Source organism: Solanum pennellii, chromosome 1, assembly GCF_001406875.1.
Source record: "Solanum pennellii chromosome 1, SPENNV200".
NCBI classification, from domain to species: Eukaryota; Viridiplantae; Streptophyta; class Magnoliopsida; order Solanales; family Solanaceae; genus Solanum; species Solanum pennellii.
In genome coordinates this window covers 105,514,669-105,534,940 of record NC_028637.1, presented here as the reverse complement: position 1 = coordinate 105,534,940, position 20,272 = coordinate 105,514,669, and the positions used below count along the sequence as shown (strand labels likewise).

The window sequence follows — 20,272 nt, the reverse complement described above, 5'->3', positions numbered from 1 at the left end:
TATCCAATTACGTGCTGATTTTATGGTGATTAATGATCTGTTACCTTAAATTAAGCTGTTTTAGTAACAACATTAATTGTACCGTTTTTTCCCCATTTTTTTCTCAACAGTTTAAACTTACCATGTATCATTTACCATGTATCACTAGAGTCTAAAGTATCACGGAACAACAAATTTAAGGGATTTTTTGTAAATACTAATTTTATCGGGACAAAATGTAATTATTGAATTACACTATGGGATTCCTTAAATTTTTACATAATTTATTATGTAAAAATAATAGTCAAAATAAGACGAAACGAGTACCTCATATAGATTAGTTTAATTTAGACATAAACATAATCCAAGACCAACATTCTTCTATTCGTTGGAATCTTCAAAATATATATATTTTTAAATTCATTGGTCGTTAGATAAATTCGCATGTACAGACAAAACAAATTAACGACTAATTGTTTGTCTCAGAATAATAACTGAACGTGTCTGCCTTAATATTTAATTAAATCAATTATATTTTATTTTATTGATTATTAAACTGCTGAGGTTTGAGTTCTTGAAAGAGAAAAAAATTCTTGGTCCATAACTTGTACTTTTATGGACCTTAATCGATGTGTAACTCAAATTAATTGGAACAAAATGAATAAAAAAAATATTTCGTGATTATCCATCTGTCATTGAAAAATAATCACTATAAATTCCACAGGTAAAATTTGTCTAGCACTTGCACCACGGCATGGATTGTTGACAAAGACTTACACTGTTAATTATTAGTCTTTTTCTAAACATAAACTTAGTGATACAAGTAGAAAAACCACATTTAATTCCACCAAATATGGTTACCTTTGTCAATTCAAGACTCAAAAACATTGAAATAAGAATCTGACTAATTCAACAATGACATATTGATAGATACACAAAACTTACAGACGTTGGGCGTCACCTAATTTCCTTAAGAAGAGACATAATATTTCATTTTGACCAAGTCTCACCAAAGCATCAAATTTGTAATAGGAAAACTATCACCAAGGAGAAGGCAAGTAGTTTCCTGTTCTACTCATTTTATTAGAAAACTAATCATTCAACCAAACAAAAAGGTCAAAGTCATCAAAAAAGAACTTCAGAGAAGAGATCACCATTCTAGTCAATGGTTGGCTTCACAACCTTCCTATGGCCCTACAAGAAGTTACACATGTATAGCTGCTCGACAATATGGGCAGTCCCCACAAGTTCGTACCCATGGTTCCAAGCAACAAGGGTGATATCTGTGCCCACAAGGTAAACATACTAGCTTGTCTCCTTCCAAGAAAGCATCCAGACATATGCTACAGTCTATAACCGCCCGGGCCTCTTCCTTGTCCGAGTTACTGTAAACCCCAATATGCAATAAATCCATGGCTTCTTGACTCAGGCCAGGGGGCCTCTTGTTTTCTCTTACCCAGATAAGATGATCAGGGCTGGGGGTAGTTCCAGCTAACCACAAACTAGAATCCGCTTCCCCATCACTGGCATCAGCAAGTCCGAAATCATCCTCAAACGTAACGTTGTTGCGATGGGAGCTTGTTCGGACCCCGTAACTTCGCCTAGCAGAAGTCAATATCAGCTTTCAATCAACTAGATCAACACTTCTGAAGTTCAAATTAAATTGGCAGTGCACATAACAATTTTCAACAGAAGACTAACTAAAAAAGTCTCTTCAGTTTAATATTCCAAATGACCCAAACAAATTGATTTGAGGAATCAGACAGCTCAAAGTTCATCAAGACCAAGCAATTTAATGTATGCTTCATCAGAAATTTACCCACTTAGAAATGTACTCTTACCCATCTCCGTATTTATTTAATCAAAGGAATTGTGGACATGCAATATCATAAACTACAATGGCCTGCCAAGAGAAGCCATACTATTGGGTATAATGGATTCAAAATACCAACCTATTTCCAGATATAGATACACCTCTCAATCTCTGTAGAAGTCTTTCCCTTGCAAGTAGTACAGCACCAGGGAGCCGCTCGCTACCTGAGATTCCCACCCTATCTCGTATCCTGTTATTGTTGTTTGTTGCATGATTGGTGTCTCCTGATGCAGACTGGCTATTCGCAGAGTCGAGCGAAACAGAATCACGATCCTAACTTATGAAAAAGGACCAAAATAATTAGCATCAATGTTTCAGGTCACCATCAAAGAATTGAAATCGACCAGAAAAACTAGGTTTAAGAATTTATAACTCACATCCTACGACATTTTGACCATCAAATCAGCAATATATGACACTAAACACGAAGCAATGAAATGTAACAACAAAAATGAATGAGCTAAATAAAAATAATCTATCAATCAATTACAAGAGCACCAAGTACATGCTTGTACCATCTTATAAGTGAACATCAAAGCTGATTAATAAATTGTTTGAGGGGGGACGTAAAGATGTATCACATACATAGAGAAGTACATGCAGCACTATATTAAATATACAGGAGTCATACTTTAAGCACCTTATAATCAGGGTAATCCGGAATACAATGGCCAACACTTGGGCTAGGAAACATCCATTGTCTCGGAAATTCATACAGCTAAACAACACCGGGGCTTGCAAAAGTAAGCTGTCACAACACATTTGCTCGACTCATGCAGCAGGGGAGTTAATCTCAAAATGGGACACCGCATGGCAATAATAACCTCAAAATATTGCCACCAATGGCAGGAATTAATTGGGAATGGAGCAAATCTCTTTGGTGATAACTAAAGATGAAAAAAAACAGATTCATATAAGACATATTTGAGATTTCAGCCTAATTGTTGAGTATTATTTTTGGTAGGTTCAAAAAATTAGAAGAAATAACTATGAAATTGCACAAAAGCTTTATCATTATCGTTACATTTACGGCACATCCCATGTTTGCCAGGATTTGTTTTAGCATGACTAGAGATTTGTATGAAGTGTAATGATAAGAATGAAAATAGAACCCTTAACTTTCTTACAAGCCAGACTATTGAGTACTACTACGCAACGGACTCAAAGCAGATGCATAGAACTGCATAACTCTGACTAGTTTGTATTTAACTTGAGATGTAGTTGATTGGTTTACTGATAAATAGCAAAAGAACAGGCAATAATTAACCAGGAAAACAGCAAACTTCTTATCATGATCAGTAGAGGAAAGTTAGTATTTTAATGGCATTGTACATAGTCCATACTAATACGGGAACAGGTGCAGATATATATGCCAGCCAAATAAGACTAACATTTACAGCAAGAAAATGTTGGATTAAGGTAACGCAAGACTGATAAGCAAGAACAACAAATCCAGATAATGTTATCCTGCAACCCACAAGCCCATCATCCATATAATCATCATAAGTGTTGAGTGTGATAAGGCAGGTACTATGTCAATTAAACGTCCATATCTGATTGTGGCACAATCTAAACGATTCGTAAGTCACCCGTTTGAAAAAATATCGTACTATTATACAAGAATACTGTGAACCAATTTATATTACTATCTACATTCACTACCCCTGTATCATATTTCATGTTTTCATCCTTTCCTTGCTTTAACTAACCCAGGCAAGAAATTATAGCTATAAAATGAAAATCGGAAAATAAAAAAGGAAAGAATCCAGTGAAATGACAATTGGATTCAGCTAATTAACAATTCTAGTATTAAATATATGCATGTTGGTCAATGTGACTCAAAAGCTTGAATATAATATGCCAGCACAACACAACAGATAAAGCAGCACTTAATTTTTTAATATTATCATTCTAGAGTCTACACACCAAAAAAAAAAAAAAATCCAAAATCTTACAGGAGGCAAACGTCTAAGGCGGTGAGGAGGAGATCGGCGCAAGGGCTCACAATCGTTCACATCGACGCGATCACGGCGGGTATTATTGCCGGTTGGCTGGTGATTGTGATGTTGATGGCGGCGATTACGAACGCTGTGGTTGTGAGAATTTCGAATTGTCGATAAATCAGACCCTAGTTCGAGATCGCTTCGACCGTAACGAGACCTCCTAGTGAAAAATAGCTCTGAAGCGCTCGTCATACAATTACGATAAGGTTTCTTTTAGTCTACCACCTTGCAATGCTCTGAGAATGATGGATATATATATACATACACAAAAAAAATTCACCAGTTATAGGATATTCCATTGAAACAGACAAGAAAAATCTCATACCTTAGGAAGAACCAGCGAAATGAGGAGGAAGAAGCAGATCAAGCGAGTCGGTCTAATTCGGTTACTTAATTGGTCATATGGATGATGCGAAAAAAACATAAATGGGCTGGGCCTTCCTTACATCATTGACTCATAAGCCCAATGTATTTATTTGAATTTGAATATTTAATCTTAGAAAAACTATCTAATTAAAAAAAAATCTTACTATAAATACTTATTCACTCTATAAATTGAAATAATTACATACTGTCTAGCAATTAATAATTTCATATTTAATTTCAAGACAAATATATCACTCCTTTAGATTTCAAGTCAGATATACATGTAACAAAAGAAAAATGTATCATTGAACCATATATATATATATATATATATATATATATATGTATACATACAAATATATATGAGGGAGACAAACAAGAGAGAAGAGATGTGAGTGAGAGAATTAACATGTATATTTCGATACATTTTGAAATACAGATACACAAAAAGAGAGGCGAGTGAGGAGATATTATAGCCTAGATACATGTGAATCATGTTTAAATGCAGTGTATAATTACATCTATTTTGACTCGCATGTATTTGAGGTGTTTGCATCTTTCGAAATAAATATAGTATGAAAGGTAATTTCGAAAATTAAAGTGAAGGCATATAATTAAATCCTAAACTAGTGAAATTTGTATTATTTGCTCTTTAATCTTTAGTACTAAAAGGTTGTTTTTTCAACTAAAATCATATAAGTATTTTATCGTATGATTAAATTTATATATATGTAAGATCTAATACGTATAAATAATTTTCAAATAATAATGTAATCTAGACTTGTAGAATTTTTGAGTATTGAAACCTATAGTTCTAGTAACCAAATGGAGGTGTTTGTAATTTGTATTTATTTTGAAGGGTAAATATTAGAGCAATTTTTTTCGTTTAGTTAGATGTCTTTGTTCAAAATAGTTAATTGAAAATCATACTTTTAGTGACAAATTATTTAGGCCAAAAATTATCAAGTGCAAACAATTTGCTGATGTTGGCAATGACAATGATTGACATCATTAGCCACTATTTTATACGCCACTGGAGAATTACCATTATGTCAATGGCTATATATATATTTATCATCAGAAGATCCATTATTTATTTATACTTTTCATCCTTTTCATGATTATCTTCTCAATCTTTTGGCACTCCATGGACTTTCTAATTCATGGATTATATTTTATCCCCCGTCATTTTTACTTGTTCAAGATTTTACGAAGTTAAAAATAATAATAAATATGAATATTTATACAAAGCTAAGGTAAATATCCGATTAAATCAATACATAATAGTGTATATTTGAGTTCGTATTAATTTCGTCGGATATAGGTCATCAAATTTTTAAAAAATATTATATATTTAGGCGATTCAATTCAAATATATTTTAAAAAATCCAATCTTGAGAAATAAATTAATTACACAATAAATCTAATTTATGTTGTTTTTTCTCTCAGCTCATCTAGAGTTTTACCTGTTTCCATAGACCATATTTGCATCTACTAGGCTACTTTTTCTTGCACAAGAATATTGATATGTGTCGATTTTTACACTCAAACAGAAGAAAAATAAGTTCTTTTTTTTAGTGCAAAAAAATAAACAATTTTTCTACTTTTGTTACAATTAATATTCATATCCAAATTCTATCGCTCTATCAGTTAAGATTTAAACTCATAAATTTATCAGCTATATACGCGCAAATTTTTTATTTTCAAAGTTTAAACTCGAAAATTTTAATTAAAATAAAAAAATAATTAATTTTTCTATCACATATTTTGGTTATAGTACTTGAGAATAATAATACGAGGCAGTCATATCGTTAAAGAATAGTACATGTTCTTTATGTACTTTTAAAGGACAACAAATCCTTTTTATCCTCTCTTGGTGCCTTTAGGTATCAAAACTGAGGTCTTAATTAATCTTTAACTTTTTTAAACAAGAATTAAGAATAGTTATCGTTCTTCGGTTATTGATAAATTTAAATTTTAATTCTTGCGATATATAATTAACCATATTTAACTAATTAAAATATATGTTCTGATAATCTTTGGTATACATCTGACTATATTATTTGTTCTGTGTAGTAACTAACATCAGTATAACCTTAATATAAAGTAAAATGAACAATTAATAATCATAATCAATATCAATCAATTTTTCGATTTTGTTTGAACACCTCTAATTCTATCCATGTCCAAGAAAAAATTATCTTTTTCATGTTAGTATCTTTTTAAGTAAAACGACTTACGTCCGGTAACGAAAGATAATAAAGTGGAAAAAAAAATTACGTTACTTGTACATATAACAATTGTTTTGCTTTGTTATTTATTTTTCATTTTTTTTTTTTTGAGGTTTTTAAGATTTGCAAACTTTCTTAGAATAGAATCATATTCTACTGATCCTATGTAGGAGTATATATAAAGCCCTAATTCCCTATAAAGATTTGCATTGCTACACTTTCTAATTTATAATTTGGTTTATCAATATTTATCTGCATATGACTGCAGCTGGAATCACTAAGTTTTCACAGAGATTACAACTAATTAGGTAATTAAAGTGTTGTTTAATTTCTTCTTCTCTCAATTGCCTTGCGTTATTAGTTACTTGTACTCTTAAATTTATAATTATTAATCATTCACAAATGCTAGCAGGATATATATCATACTTAATTTCACAAATAGAGCCAAATATTACCAACTTACCCCTAAAGTCTACTCGAATCGTTTTTCTTATTCAATCCGTCAACAAAAAATAAAAAAGTTAGAATATATGGTGGAAATCATGTCCTTTTATACAATGGAAAATTTATGTTGGAGGTAGGTGAATGAATTTGTGATTTTTTCGTAAAATTAGATATTTTAGTTATTTTTTTTGCTTATTTTATGTGATATTTTTTTGAATTTCGAAATTCAAAGAAGTTGATATTTGATCGTAAATTTTTTTATAGATGTTTAAAATATTTTGAAATTATCATTTATTGTGACTTATAATATTTTTTTACGTAGTTTACAAATATATAAATTTCACTTCAAAAAAATTAAATATTTCATGCGTAAATTCTCGATCAAACTTAAAATATTTAATATTCAAAAAACGAAAAATGTCATATAAATATAAACAGAAGGAGTATATTTTTTAAAAAACTTAGCATAATATTATGCGTTGATATAAGATGGCTAAATGGTGTAGTTAGTTGGATGCATGTCGAGCAATATTAGATTTGCGTCTACTCTTATGACATACTACTAGTGACTAAAAAATTAAAATTGTTTGATGTAGATCACAAAAAGTATACCAAATTAAACGCATGATGAGTACGTTTTCAAATATTGATGACAGAGCTGAAACACGAAAAAACTCGAAGGAGAAAGAGATAAAGAAAGAGGAGTGGTGGGTGCCACATCCTCGAACAGGAATTTATTTTCCAATAGGGCAAGAAAGAGTGATGAATGATATACCAAATGGTGCAGCCTCTCTTCCCCAGAATTATTGGTTAAGGAATGAAGATGGTGTTGAAAAACCCGACCCGGATTCTCCTATTGCCTATAAACATTACTATTAGTTCTTAAGTACTTATTAGATAATAAAATAAAAGACTTTGGATCTTCCAAAAATAACTAGTGATCTTATAATATTTGTGTGATATATATAGTTGTAATGTAATGTAATAATAAGATACGTTGCGAAATAATGTATTACTATAACATATGGTTTAATATATATTTATGCATGTTGGAGAAACAGAAAAAAAAAAAGAGACAAGAATGATGTCTTATGTTAAAAAAGATGTACTTAATAGTTATAATTTTTCAAGTTTGCTGAAAATTAATAGTAATATTTTTTCCTCCGTAGTCTTATATCAAATCTAACAATCAAAGATTGACAAATATTTGTAAGAGATTAAAATTAAGAATTTTTGATTTTATAGTGATTTTTTTTTATAATTTTGAAATATTTAATTTCTTTATTTAAAATATCAAATTAATATAGTCTAATTTTATTTTAAAAAGAATTAAATTGACTTTTAAATTAACATAACAAATAAAAATAGATGGGGAAATATTTGATTAAGAAATTATTTTAAACCCTTTAAGTACAAGAGGTCATTTTTTGTTAATTCTCGTTAACTAAACACTATAATTTATACGACAATGATCATAATAATATATGATGCCAATTTGGAATAATCTAACAACATAAATTTCAAATAATCAGATTCTAATACGTTAATTAACATTAGTAGGAATTAGAGAATCGATATAAATGAAATACAACAGATAGATTTAGAGAATTTCTAAAAACTAGGGTTTTGGTCTTAAACCCCAAACTGAACACTATCACTGATGCTTCCACCATTAAACCCTCTCTACACTTTTCGCCTCAAACTTTGGCTTTGAACCCCAAACAGAACACTATCACTCCTATGAAAGGTATTTTTTCTGGTATGATAAAAATTTGTGGAGAAAAATTAAATTTTTATTTCAAAGTTTTGATTTTTTGACACGCAAAACTGGCGTATAAGCCATTATTGCTTCTTTTTATGCAATTTTTTTGTGTGGGTATGTTATTGTAGACTCTGTTTTTTTCTTGGGCATATATTTTACCATATCTTATTCATTGCAGAAGCAGAGTTTGGCAATGGCAGCATCTGCTTGGGACATTGCTGCAACAGAGTTCTTACAAGTATGATCACTATTTTATTGTTTTGAATATGTTCTGTTTAATGATGTTTAGAAAATTGTTTTTTAAATATGCTTTATTTACATTACAGGGTTTTCATAGACAAAAGTTAGCATTGCCCAGACATTCTAGTAGGCAGACAAATCGTTTGCTTTGGGGTACACTTCCTGTTAGAACCGAAATAAGCAGGCGTAAACGCGGAAGCTAGCAATGCAAACCTCAAAAGATCACGAGTAAGAAGACACAAAGATTTAACGTGGTTCGGTCAATCGACCTACGTCCACAAAGGAGATGAGCAATTCACTATAAATATGAGAGTACAAAATACAGAGGAAAACAACCTCAACCAATTCACTCGGAATACATGGGAGGTTCACACAAGTGATAACGTATCAAACTTGTGACCCATAAATTCTCCCCCAAACCAAAACTCTCAAAGCCCTTAAGACTACATTGTGAATGCTGATTAAGTTAGAAGGAACATTCCTCTATTTATAGAGTCTTAAACCTTTTCCTACCAGAAAAAGGATTAGTCAATCCAAAACCTTTTCCTAAAAGGAAAACCTATTTATGGTAAGAAATTTAGGGCAAATAAAACCCAACAAATCTCCCCCTTGGCCTGAATTTCTGACAAAATAAATTTGTCCACCTTCTTCACTTAATCTTCAACAACTTGCTTCTCCTCTCCATAATCTCCTTTGCAAAATTTATGTCTCAACACAGAGAACCTCTCTGAAACAATTTCTCCAACAAAATCTTCATTACTGTCAAAAAGGTTGCGGCTAGAACTACACCCGTCAAGATGAACACCTTCTTCTAACCTGGTTCAATCATCGATTATCGAACCACTAAACCTGACTCCATCATTGAATCTGGCTCTGATAACACTTGTTAGGACCGAAATAAGCAGGCGTAAACGCGGAAGCTAGCAATGCAAACCTCAAAAGATCACGAGTAAGAAGACAACGAGAAATATATCAAAAGACACAAAGATTTAACGTGGTTCGGTCAATCGACTTACGTCCACAAAGGAGATGAGCAATCCACTATAAATATGAGAGTACAAAATACAGAGGGAAACAACCTCAACCAATTCACTCGGAATACATGGGAGGTTCACACAAGTGATAACGTATCAAACTTGTGACCCATAAATTCTCCCCCTAACCAAAACTCTCAAAGCCCTTAACACTACATTGTGAATGCTGATTAAGTTAGAAGGAACATTCCTCTATTTATAGAGTCTTAAACCTTTTCCTACCAGAAAAAGGATTAGTCAATCCAAAACCTTTTCCTAAAAGGAAAACCTATTTATGGTAAGAAATTTAGGGCAAATAAAAAACCCAACACTTCCAAGATTGAGCCCTATTCCATATTCACGTAAAAATTTGAGATTAAGGTCCCATATTCCAGCGAAGATTAGAGCTGTTGTTTCTAAGGATGTCAGTAGCTTGGTAAATGAAGATTCAGGCGAATTTCAGGAGGTTGCTGAAGAGGTGATACATTTATATTGCGTTCCGTTTCTACAGGACAGTGCCACTGCTGAGCTTCTCAAATTGGTTCAGACAAAGATATCAAATCAAATAATTGGCTTGAAAACTGAACAGTGCTTTAACATTTGACTTAGTTCAGATATTTCAGGTGATAAACTTTCTGTGCTTAAATGGGTTTTAGGAGAAACTTATGAACCTGACAGATTGGGAAGTGAGAGTTTCCTTGATGGGGAGAAGAGAAAAAGTGTGGATGCATATATCATTGAAGTTGGTCCACGGTAATCTTTCACTACAGCGTGGTCTGCTAATGCAGTGTCGATTTGTCAAGCATGCGGCTTAATAGAGATAAATAGAATGGAGCGTTAGAGGAGGTACTTATTATATGTCAATGAGTCACTTCCGGATAGTCATATTAATGCATTTGCTTCGATGGTTCATGATCGGATGACAGAGTCTGTCTATGCTGAGAAGCTTTCCTCTTTCAAGACAAGTATAGTTCCAGAGGAGGTTCAATATATACCGATCATGGAAAAGGGTCGTAAGGCATTGGAGGAAATTAATGAGAAAATGGGCTTGGCCTTTGATGAGCAAGACTTAAAGTACTACACCAAACTTTTCAGGGACGACATTAAGTGAAACCCAACTAATGTAGAACTATTTGATATTGCTCAATCTAATAGTGAACACAGTAGGCACTGGTTCTTTACTGGAAAACTTGTACTAGATGGTCACCCTGTGGATAAGACTCTTATGCAAATCGTCAAAAGCACTTTACTTACGAATCCAAACAATTCGGTTATTGGTTTCAAAGATAATTCCAGCGCTATCAAGGGATTTCCAGTGAAACAATTGCGCCCTACTCAGCCTGGCTCGACATGCCCGTTGGACGTGACTGACAGATTCCTTGATATCTTGTTTACTGCAGAAACCCACAATTTCCCTTGTGCTGTGGCACCTTATCCTGGAGCTGAGACAGGTGCAGGCGGACGTATCCGAGATACCCATGCTACTGGAAGGGGTTCTATTGTTGTTGCATCTACATCTGGATATTGTGTTGGGAATCTTAATCTTGAAGAGTCATATGCTCCTTGGGAAGATCGTTCTCTCACATACCCAGTAAATTTGGCATAACCACTGCAGATCCTTATTGATGCTAGTAATGGAGCATCAGATTATGGAAATAAATTTGGGGAGCCCTTGATCCAGGGTTATACTCGAAAATTTTGTAATGAGACTGCCAAGTGGTGAGAGAAGGGAATGGTTGAAGCCAATCATGTTTAGTGCTGGCATTGGGCAAATAGATCACCTTCACATATCGAAGGGAGAACCCGAGATTGGTATGTTGGTAGTTTAGATTGGAGGACCTGCATATCGCATTGGAATGGGAGGCGGTGCTGCATCCAGCATGGTCAGTGGCAGAATGATGCCGAGCTTGACTTCAATGCCGTGCAGCGTGGAGATGCTGAGATGGCACAGAAGTTATATCGGGTTGTTCGTGCTTGCGTTGAGATTGGTGAAGACAACCCCATCATTGGTATTCATGATCAGGGTGCTGGTGGAAACTGTAATGTCGTGAAGGAGATAATAAACCCAGAGGGTGCCAAAATTGATATAAGGGCAATTGTAATTGGTGACCACACCATGTCTGTTCTTGAAATTTGGGGTGCAGAGTATCAGGAGCAAGATGCAATATTGGTGAAGCCTGAAAGTCGCGGTCTTTTGCAAGCTATTTGTGCAAGGGAAAGAGTTCCCATGGCTGTTATTGGAACAATTAATGGGGAGGGGCATATTGTTCTGCAGGATAGTGTAGCAATTGAAAAATGCAGGTCTAGTGAACTGCCTCCTCCTCCGCCTGCAGTTGATCTTGAGCTTGAGAAGGTTCTTGGCGATATGCCTAAAAAAACATTTGAATTAAATCGCATGAATACTCTGCGTGAGCCACTTGATATTGCTCCTGCAACAACAGTTTTAGACTCACTGAAGAGAGTCTTGAGGCTTCCCTCTGTTTGTTCAAAAAGGCTCTTAACCACTAAAGTTGACAGATGCGTCACAGGCCTTGTCGCACAGCAGCAAAACTGTGGGTCCCTTGCAGATTCCTCTTGCTGATGTTGCTGTAATAGCTCAAACTTATACAGGCTTAACTGGAGGTGCATGCTCAATTGGGGAGCAGCCAATAAAAGGTCTTTTGGATCCAAAAGCAATGGCACGGTTGGCTGTCGGAGAAGCACTCACAAATCTAGTTTGGGTGAAAGTTACATCTCTTTCTGATGTTAAAGCAAGTGGGAATTGGATGTATGCTGCAAAGCTAGATGGCGAAGGCGCTGCAATGTATGATGCTGCTGTTGCTCTTTCTGAAGCTATGATTGAACTTGGAATTGCAATTGAGGGGGAAAGATAGTCTTTCCATGGCAGCCCAAGCATCCGGGGAAGTTGTTAAAGCTCCAGGGAATCTAGTCATCAGTACTTATGTGACATGTCCTGATATAACTAAGACGGTTACGCCAGACTTGAAGCTTGGTGATGATGGTGTACTGCTTCACATTGACTTGGCCAAAGGGAAACGACGACTTGGTGGATCTGCTCTTGCCCAGGTTTTTGATCAAATTGGGGATGAAAGTCCTGATGTGGATGACGTCTCTTATCTTAAAACTGTTTTTAATGAGGTTCAGAATCTAATCTCTGATGAGCTTATATCTGCCGGTCATGATATCAGTGATGGGGGACTTATTGTGGCTGCCCTTGAAATGAAATTTGCAGGGAACTGTGGCATTAATTTAGATTTAGTTTCTTTGGGGAGTAGTGTACCCCAAACACTTTTTGCAGAGGAGCTTGGCCTTCTCATTGAAGTTAGCCGGAAGAACTTGGATTTAGTTCTGGAAAAGCTCCGCCTTGGTGCTGTTTCAGCTGATATCATTGGTCAAGTTAATTCATCTCCAATAGTTGAATTGAGGGTTGACGGGATTACACATTTGAATGAGAAAACTCCTGTGCTCAGGGATATGTGGGAAGATACCAGCTTTCAACTGGAAAAGTTCCAAAGACTGGCTTCATGTGTGGAATTAGAAAAAGAAGGATTGAAAAATCGGCATGAACCATCCTGAAAACTATCCTTCACACCAAAATTTACTGATGACCAGTACATGACTGCCAGTTCAAAGCCAAAAGTTGCAGTTATCCGTGAAGAAGGCAGCAATGGTGATAGAGAAATGGCTGCAGCTTTTTATGCTGCTGGATTTGAACCATGGGATATTGCAATGTCGGACTTTCTCAATGGAGATATCAAGCAGGTTTTAGTTATGCTCAGCGTCCATTCGCTTTAATCAGCCTCTTTTAAACCAATTTCAGGCATTTTATAACCGTCCCGACACTTTCAGCCTTGGAGTTTGCAATGGTTGCCAACTTATGGCTCTGTTGGGTTGGGTTCCAGGGCCCCAAATGGGAGGTATTTTGGGTGCTGGCGGGGACCCATCACAGCCAAGGTTTGTACATAATGAGTCAGGAAGGTCTGAGTGCCATTTCACGAGTGTGACAATAGAAGAATCACCATCCATAATGTTCAAAGGTATGGAAGGTAGTACACAGGGTGTTTGGGCTGCTCATGGTGAAGGAAGAGCTTATTTCCCTGATGAGAGCGTTTTCAATCATATTCTGGGCTCAACCTTGGCACCAGTGAAATATTGTGATGATGATGGAAGACCAACAGATGTATATCCTTTCAATCTTAATGGCCTCTCCCTTGGGTGTGGCAGCAATTTGTTCTCCGGATGGCAGACATCTTGCATTGATGCCTCATCCTGAACGCTGTTTCTTGATGTGGCAGTTTCCATGGTATCCCAATCATTGGGATGTGGAAAAGAAGGGTCCAAGCCCCTGGTCGCGGATGTTCCAAAATGCCAGAGAATGGTGCTCATGAGCTAACTATTTTTTCATCTTCCTGTCGCTATTGGCAAATAAGTTCATGTTTTCGAATAAACGCTTTAGTTTTCATACTCCATTATGTGTTGAGTGCACCTTCAGCATTGAATCATTGGGCTTCATGATTGGATTGAGGCTGTACTTGATTTTAGGCTAACTTCTTCGATTTTAGGCTAACATATCCCAGAAAGTACGCGGTGTCAAGAAGGTAATGGTTTTTATTTTTTCCTCAGCTGCTACAACATTAAGAGGTATCACTTATTCTTGTTCTGTTTGTTTGAATTTTGCAGATGAAGGCTGGAGATGCTGGCAATAAGAAATGATCTACAAGGACCAGTTCCTTACACACAATGTTTTCCCTTATTATGTTTCTCTGGACATTTTATGCAGTCTTTTCAATTTTGTTCAAGTTGCACAATCTTTTTTTTTTTGTATGTACATGTTATAGTTTATCTTAACTTGGAGAATTGGAGAGTGTAGTTTTGTTTTTTTCTGTAACGTTCTTCTCTGTTTTATTATTACAAGTGACTGAATGTATGATACTTCATTTGTATTTATTCGATTTAAATATTGGATGCCGATAAATTTTTTCGATGTTTCTAAAAAAATAATACTTGAGCACTTCAATTTTTTGGGTTCTATCTCTGGCAACAAAGTCGGTATAACCATTGTTTTTACAAAACTTACCTTTAGATTTAGATATTATAACCAATTATCACACTAGATTCTGATTTGGAGGATCTTTTTTTTTTTTATAATCGCTCTGTTGTTTCATTCTAAAATCTATTCATTTCATAATTGTTTCCTCGTCATTTTATCTTAAAGTAAATGTATCAAAATACAAAATCTTACTTGGTTAATCCATGTAGAAGTGTCTTTAATTAGATAAAGATAATTTCTTTTTAATGTATATATCAATGTTTCCTGATAAGATATTTAATCAAATTACCAAAAAAAAAAATTGAATCAAAATTATCAAAAAATAAAAAATAAAAAATCAGAAGGACAACTTTAAGAAATTATGCCAGAATTGATCAATAGGATAATAAAAAAGGAAAAAAATATATAAATCTTAAATTCCACTATTTTCTAAAATTATTCATTATCATTTATTAATAGTATTTATGTATTATTAAGGGTACAAGGAAGAAGGATAAACAAAAATATATAAAAAGAACCGTTGGGAACAAAATGATCGGTTGTAACGGATAGTTTTTCTTTACTCAAAAAAGCTACACTCTCTCTTCTTGTAAAATCAAGGAAAATCACAACACAAATTTCTTCAGTTATAGTTTTTCTTTACTCAAAAAAGCTATACTTTCAGTAAGAATTTCGTATACTGCAACACATTGTTGAGGCCATTTGACTAATTGTTCTTTTTAGTTCTACGAAAAGATTCAATTTTGATTTTGTGGAGAATGGATTTGGGTTGTTTTGATATGGGTTGTATTGAAAAGAAGCCGGCGAGCGACAATTTTTCTAATTCAGAGAACAGTCCCACCGCCGCTTCCAGAGTCGGAAAGGTACTCATTACCCATTCTTTTTTTATATCTGAGGAAGAAACTCTGTTTAGTTTTTGAATTTATTTTCTCGATTTTGCTTATGTTTTTTGGTTGGGTTCTTTTGATTTTTTGGGGTTTTCTAAAACCCTTGTTCGTAATTAGGAAAAAAGATTTAATTTGATCCCCCAATGTTAATCTTGATTGTTATTATTGTTAGCTTAAGGATTTTGTGAGTGGGTGCAACGGTAATGACAAAACTAAAACTTCATTGTCATTGAGTTTGAGTGAATGTTAGGTTTGGTATGTAAGTAATAAAATATTATCCCAAGAGCATTTATATGTTATCTAGCAAAACGTTATGGAGGCGGGTTGGGATGGGGAGTGGGGGTTCAGGGATGGAGGGATTGGGATGATCAAGGGGGGTGAGGGTTGGGTGGGGGAGGAGATGATAAACTTGGAATGTCACTTATACAAAACATTTTGATCAACCAAACATTTCCTCCATACCAAACACACCCTAGATCTTCCCTTAAAAAGGTGTATATTTCTTTTGTTTTTTCATGTTCTTGTTTTCTAGGTTGCACAACAAGGAAATGAAGAAGGTTGACAATCAGATTTTGTTACTTTTAAGCAAATTCACATAAATGTTCATTTTGATTGGTGTGTTGTCAAAGTTTGGTAGTTGTCTTGTTTTCAGATAGTGCTGAACAAGGCAATCAAAGAAGGTCGCCAGTCAAATCTAGTTGCTTTGAAGTATTCTTTAATTAGTGTTTTCCAATTTGGGTTTTTCATTTTGTTGTTTTGGAATAGTGCAGACTAAGGCAATGAAAGAAAGTGGCCAGTCAAGTTTAGTTTCTTTAAACAAATCTGGATCACAAATTAGAAAGCCCCCTCATCGCAAAACTTCACCTCTGAATTGGTTCCCTCGCAAGAAAGTGGATTCCTATTTGAAGAGGAAAATAAAAATGCTCCAGGTATATTTATATGCTTGAGCATTCTCTTTTTTATTGTCAATATATAGTAGAAGAAGTACTGACAGTGTTATTGACCTGTTGTGAAATCTCAGGAAGTGGATGGTATGAACTCAACTCTTGATGAGACTTTGGGGGACGCTAATCCCCACTATTGTAGAGTTTTGAGAGAAAAGATTGCAGTAAGAGAAGCTGCTCAAAGAGCTCTGGAAGCTCGGAAGGCTGCACTTGTTGAAGCATCATGGTGCCGAATACTTCAAGCCTCAAGGTGAGTAATTTAACATTCATTTATCTGTATTTGTTGTTACATGCATTAGATCCGGTGTTTGTCTGGAATTGTTTTTTTCTGCTTAGAAACTCATAAAGGAATTATTTGCCAATTATGTGATATTGGATACATTAAATTTTAGAGATAGTTAGTTACAGTTGAATGCCTTTTGGTGATCTAATTTACAAAATAGCTAAGAAATGTATAGGTTTGGTATATTTTAGTATAAATATACATATATATACTCACAGCTGAGAACATGATTTTATATATAGGAAGTTATGGTGGTAGAGGATTAGGGTAGAAGGTTAGTAGATAGTCGAGTGTTGTTGTGCTGTAGTATGATTTAGGTTTCGTGAGTTTCTCTAATGTGTATTAATATATGTTGCTTCACTTGTTTTGGACATTGTTATCTTGTTGTCTCTTTTTCTTACTTTCTTGTGTCAATTACATTTGTTTTGAGACGAGAGTCTTATCGGAAACAACCTGAAGGTAGAAAGGGAAAGGTCTGCGCATGTTGTTGTATACATGTAATATAGACGTAATCAGTGTTACATATATTGCACTAGAGCCCGTAATTAATTTTGACCAACATGCAAAAAATGGAAATAATACCCAATAGTATTAGCTTATTTATGACAGAGACATTGTTGATTGATTGAATAGAGATTTGGTCATATGTTAGTCTAGAACTTACCTTTTCTGTATCTGCCATACAGGATTGATTGTAACGAAGCAGAACAATTGCTGATAAAGGCAGAAAAATATTCTGCAGATGCTTTTGAAGCAGCAACAGCTATTGGAGTAATCTTGTATGACATTCCTGATTGCTCACAGAAGCATTACAAAATAGAAAAGTCACCAGCAAAAGGAGGAGGACCCACCACTCATACTGTTAGAACATCTTTTGAAACTGCATTTGAGGTGGATAAACAAGTAGCAAGTGCAGTTAAGGCTGCCCTTCTTAAGCTTGCAAATTGCCCTTCTATGAACAAAGATGAAGTTAAGGAACTGCTGCACAGAATAAGCCAGAACCCTGAAACAGATGATAATCATCAAGAAGTGTCTGAGTTCTCTTCAGAATGTGAATCAGATACGGCTTCTGAAGCCACAGAGTTAGAAAAAGAAAAAGAAAGGAAATGTAAAAAGAAGCAGGCGTATGAAAAGTTTAATATGCCAAATCTTGTGGAAATGATGCTGGAAAGGCTTAGATGTTTGCAAGAAGATGAACTTTCATCTCTTGCTACTATAGTTGCAACGTGTGGGTTGAACGCTGCTCTAGCTGAAGCGGAAAACAGCAAAATGCATGTTTCAGGGTCTGCTGCTGATGATAGATCAGAAATATCTGTAGGAGACGGAACAGTTAAGGGCGCTGAGGAACTTCCAAGCCTGGATAAGTTTCTAGTTAAGCGGTTAACGAGACTTGAAAGGGAGGTATTAGAAGCCAAAAATGCTAGAAGTGAAGCTGGGGAAAGAAGTGAACAAGTGATTCATTCAGGATACCATACAAATTCAAGCCATGATCTGGCAAGTATTCTTAAGAAACCATCTGTTTCAAAATTTGAGAAGGAAATTGAAGAGGCCAAGAACAACTCCGAAACTTTGGTAAGAACCAAGTGTAAAGCTACAGATAATTCGTCTGAGGTTCCAAGCCTGGACAAGTTTTTGGTGAAGCGATTAACGAGATTTGAAAGGGAGGTTTTAGAAGCCAAAAAAGTCAGGAGTGAAGCTGGGGAAAAATGTGAAAAAACACGAGATAAATCTAGTGATAAAGTGGTTCACGTAGACTACCATACAGATACAGTCAATGATCTGGCAAGTATTCTCAAGAAGCCTTCTTCAAAATTTGAGAAGGAAACTGAAGAGGCCAAGAGCAACTCCGAGACGTTAAAAAACAAGTGTAAAGCTTCAAATAGCAATGTGCATTCATTTGAGGTTCCTGACTTAGGCAGTGTGTTGGTTAAGCACTCTTCAAAGCTTGAGAAAGATATTGAAGAGGCTAAGAGGAAGAATGAAAAACTTAGTGAAATAGAGGGCAAGAATTCGAATAGATTGGGTACTGCAGCAATTGGTCGAAGGAAGAAACATGAAATGAATGTTCCTAGTTTAGAGGATTATCTGGTGAAACATATGACCAAACTTGAAAAGGAAATTCAAGAAGCAAAAAATAGGGAAAACACTGCTGACCCTGATGCCAATGTGTCCGAGACTACCTCATTGGTAGGAAAAGAAAATGTTGACCACAATGTAAATTCTTGTAATGGAGAACAACCATCAAACCCAGCAGACACGTTATCATTTGAAGTTGAAAACAAAGAAGCAGTGGATAGTCTGGACAAGATTCTAGTAAAGCCAGTTCATCGTCTGCAAAGACTTAAAATGCAAGAATCATCAACAAGAAGAGACTATCGTGCACTGAGGACTCAAAGAAAGTTTGAAGCTAATAGTGCCACAGATAGCGAAGGTTTGGACAAGATTTTAGTGAAGCATGTTTCAAAGCTTGAAAAAGAGAAAATGTCTTTTCATGCAAAGGAAGACAATTTGCTGAATGTAAAGAAAAGGGACACCATTGGTAAACAGTTGCAGAACAATGAAGGCAGTTTGGATCAGATTTTGGTGAAACACAAGTCGAGACTTGAGAGAGAAAAGATGGCTGATATTCAGCCACAGGATGATGATGATCAGATAAGACATTCAATTACTCGGAAAGCTATAAGGGAGAGGGAGTTGCAAGAAGCTTGGGGAGGCTTAAGCCTCGGGAACTCTATGCGTCCTCATATGTCTAGACTTCAGAGAGACAAGGCAAGTGCATTAACTTCAGTCTTAAGCCATTTTATATTGTTGTTCCTTTTTCTACTTCTCATGACTTTACTCTTGTTTTCCTTGTAGGCTGCCTGGATTAAAGCTGAAGAAGAGGAGAGGAAGGGAACCGTGGAGGAGGCGTGAAATTATGAGAACTAGTATATTAGAAATATGATAAATTCTTTCTATTCCCCCTCCCATGCTTTTTCTGTTGATCAACATGACAACAACCAACTAAACTTTTGAATACTTCTCCACTACTCGTATAGTGATCTCGTGTGAGATTGATCTTTTTTTTGGTTCTTTTTTCTCTTTCGAATATGTAACTGAAGGTTGCAATGTAAAGAAGAGTGCTGCAAATTTGTACATATTGCTTGCGTATGTTCCTTCTATGTATATGAGTGAGCCAAGGATTTAAATGTATAATA

At 35.0% G+C, this 20,272-nt stretch overlaps 3 protein-coding genes and 1 pseudogene across 4 annotated transcripts; 3 read left to right on the top strand and 1 right to left on the bottom strand.

Moving 5' to 3' along the window:
• Positions 1-797: 797 nt before the first annotated feature.
• LOC107009405 (probable E3 ubiquitin-protein ligase RHY1A) lies at positions 798-4,237 on the bottom strand. Of its 2 annotated transcripts, XM_015208749.2 has the most exons (4): positions 4,181-4,237; positions 3,808-4,091; positions 1,932-2,125; positions 798-1,580 (listed from the first exon to the last, which is right to left on the bottom strand). In XM_015208749.2, the coding sequence occupies exons 2-4, from the start codon at positions 4,045-4,047 to the stop codon at positions 1,184-1,186; spliced, it is 831 nt and encodes a 276-aa protein (XP_015064235.1). In that variant the 5' UTR covers positions 4,048-4,091; positions 4,181-4,237; the 3' UTR covers positions 798-1,183. The 2 variants fall into 2 exon arrangements, with proteins under 2 accessions (XP_015064235.1, XP_015064228.1); XM_015208742.2 differs by having other exon boundaries at positions 3,808-4,224.
• A 2,430-nt stretch (positions 4,238-6,667) lies between these two features.
• Positions 6,668-7,893, top strand: LOC114078266. Its single transcript, XM_027918809.1, has 2 exons — positions 6,668-6,760; positions 7,493-7,893. The coding sequence occupies exons 1-2, from the start codon at positions 6,711-6,713 to the stop codon at positions 7,773-7,775; spliced, it is 333 nt and encodes a 110-aa protein (XP_027774610.1). The 5' UTR covers positions 6,668-6,710; the 3' UTR covers positions 7,776-7,893.
• A 2,294-nt stretch (positions 7,894-10,187) lies between these two features.
• On the top strand, positions 10,188-14,706 carry LOC107031918 (annotated as a pseudogene).
• Positions 14,707-15,504: 798 nt separating this feature from the next.
• Positions 15,505-20,212, top strand: LOC107010699. The gene is made up of 5 exons (XM_015209989.2): positions 15,505-15,824; positions 16,619-16,777; positions 16,870-17,042; positions 17,762-19,844; positions 19,932-20,212. The coding sequence occupies exons 1-5, from the start codon at positions 15,720-15,722 to the stop codon at positions 19,986-19,988; spliced, it is 2,577 nt and encodes an 858-aa protein (XP_015065475.1). The 5' UTR covers positions 15,505-15,719; the 3' UTR covers positions 19,989-20,212.
• The last annotated feature ends 60 nt before the right edge of the window (positions 20,213-20,272 follow it).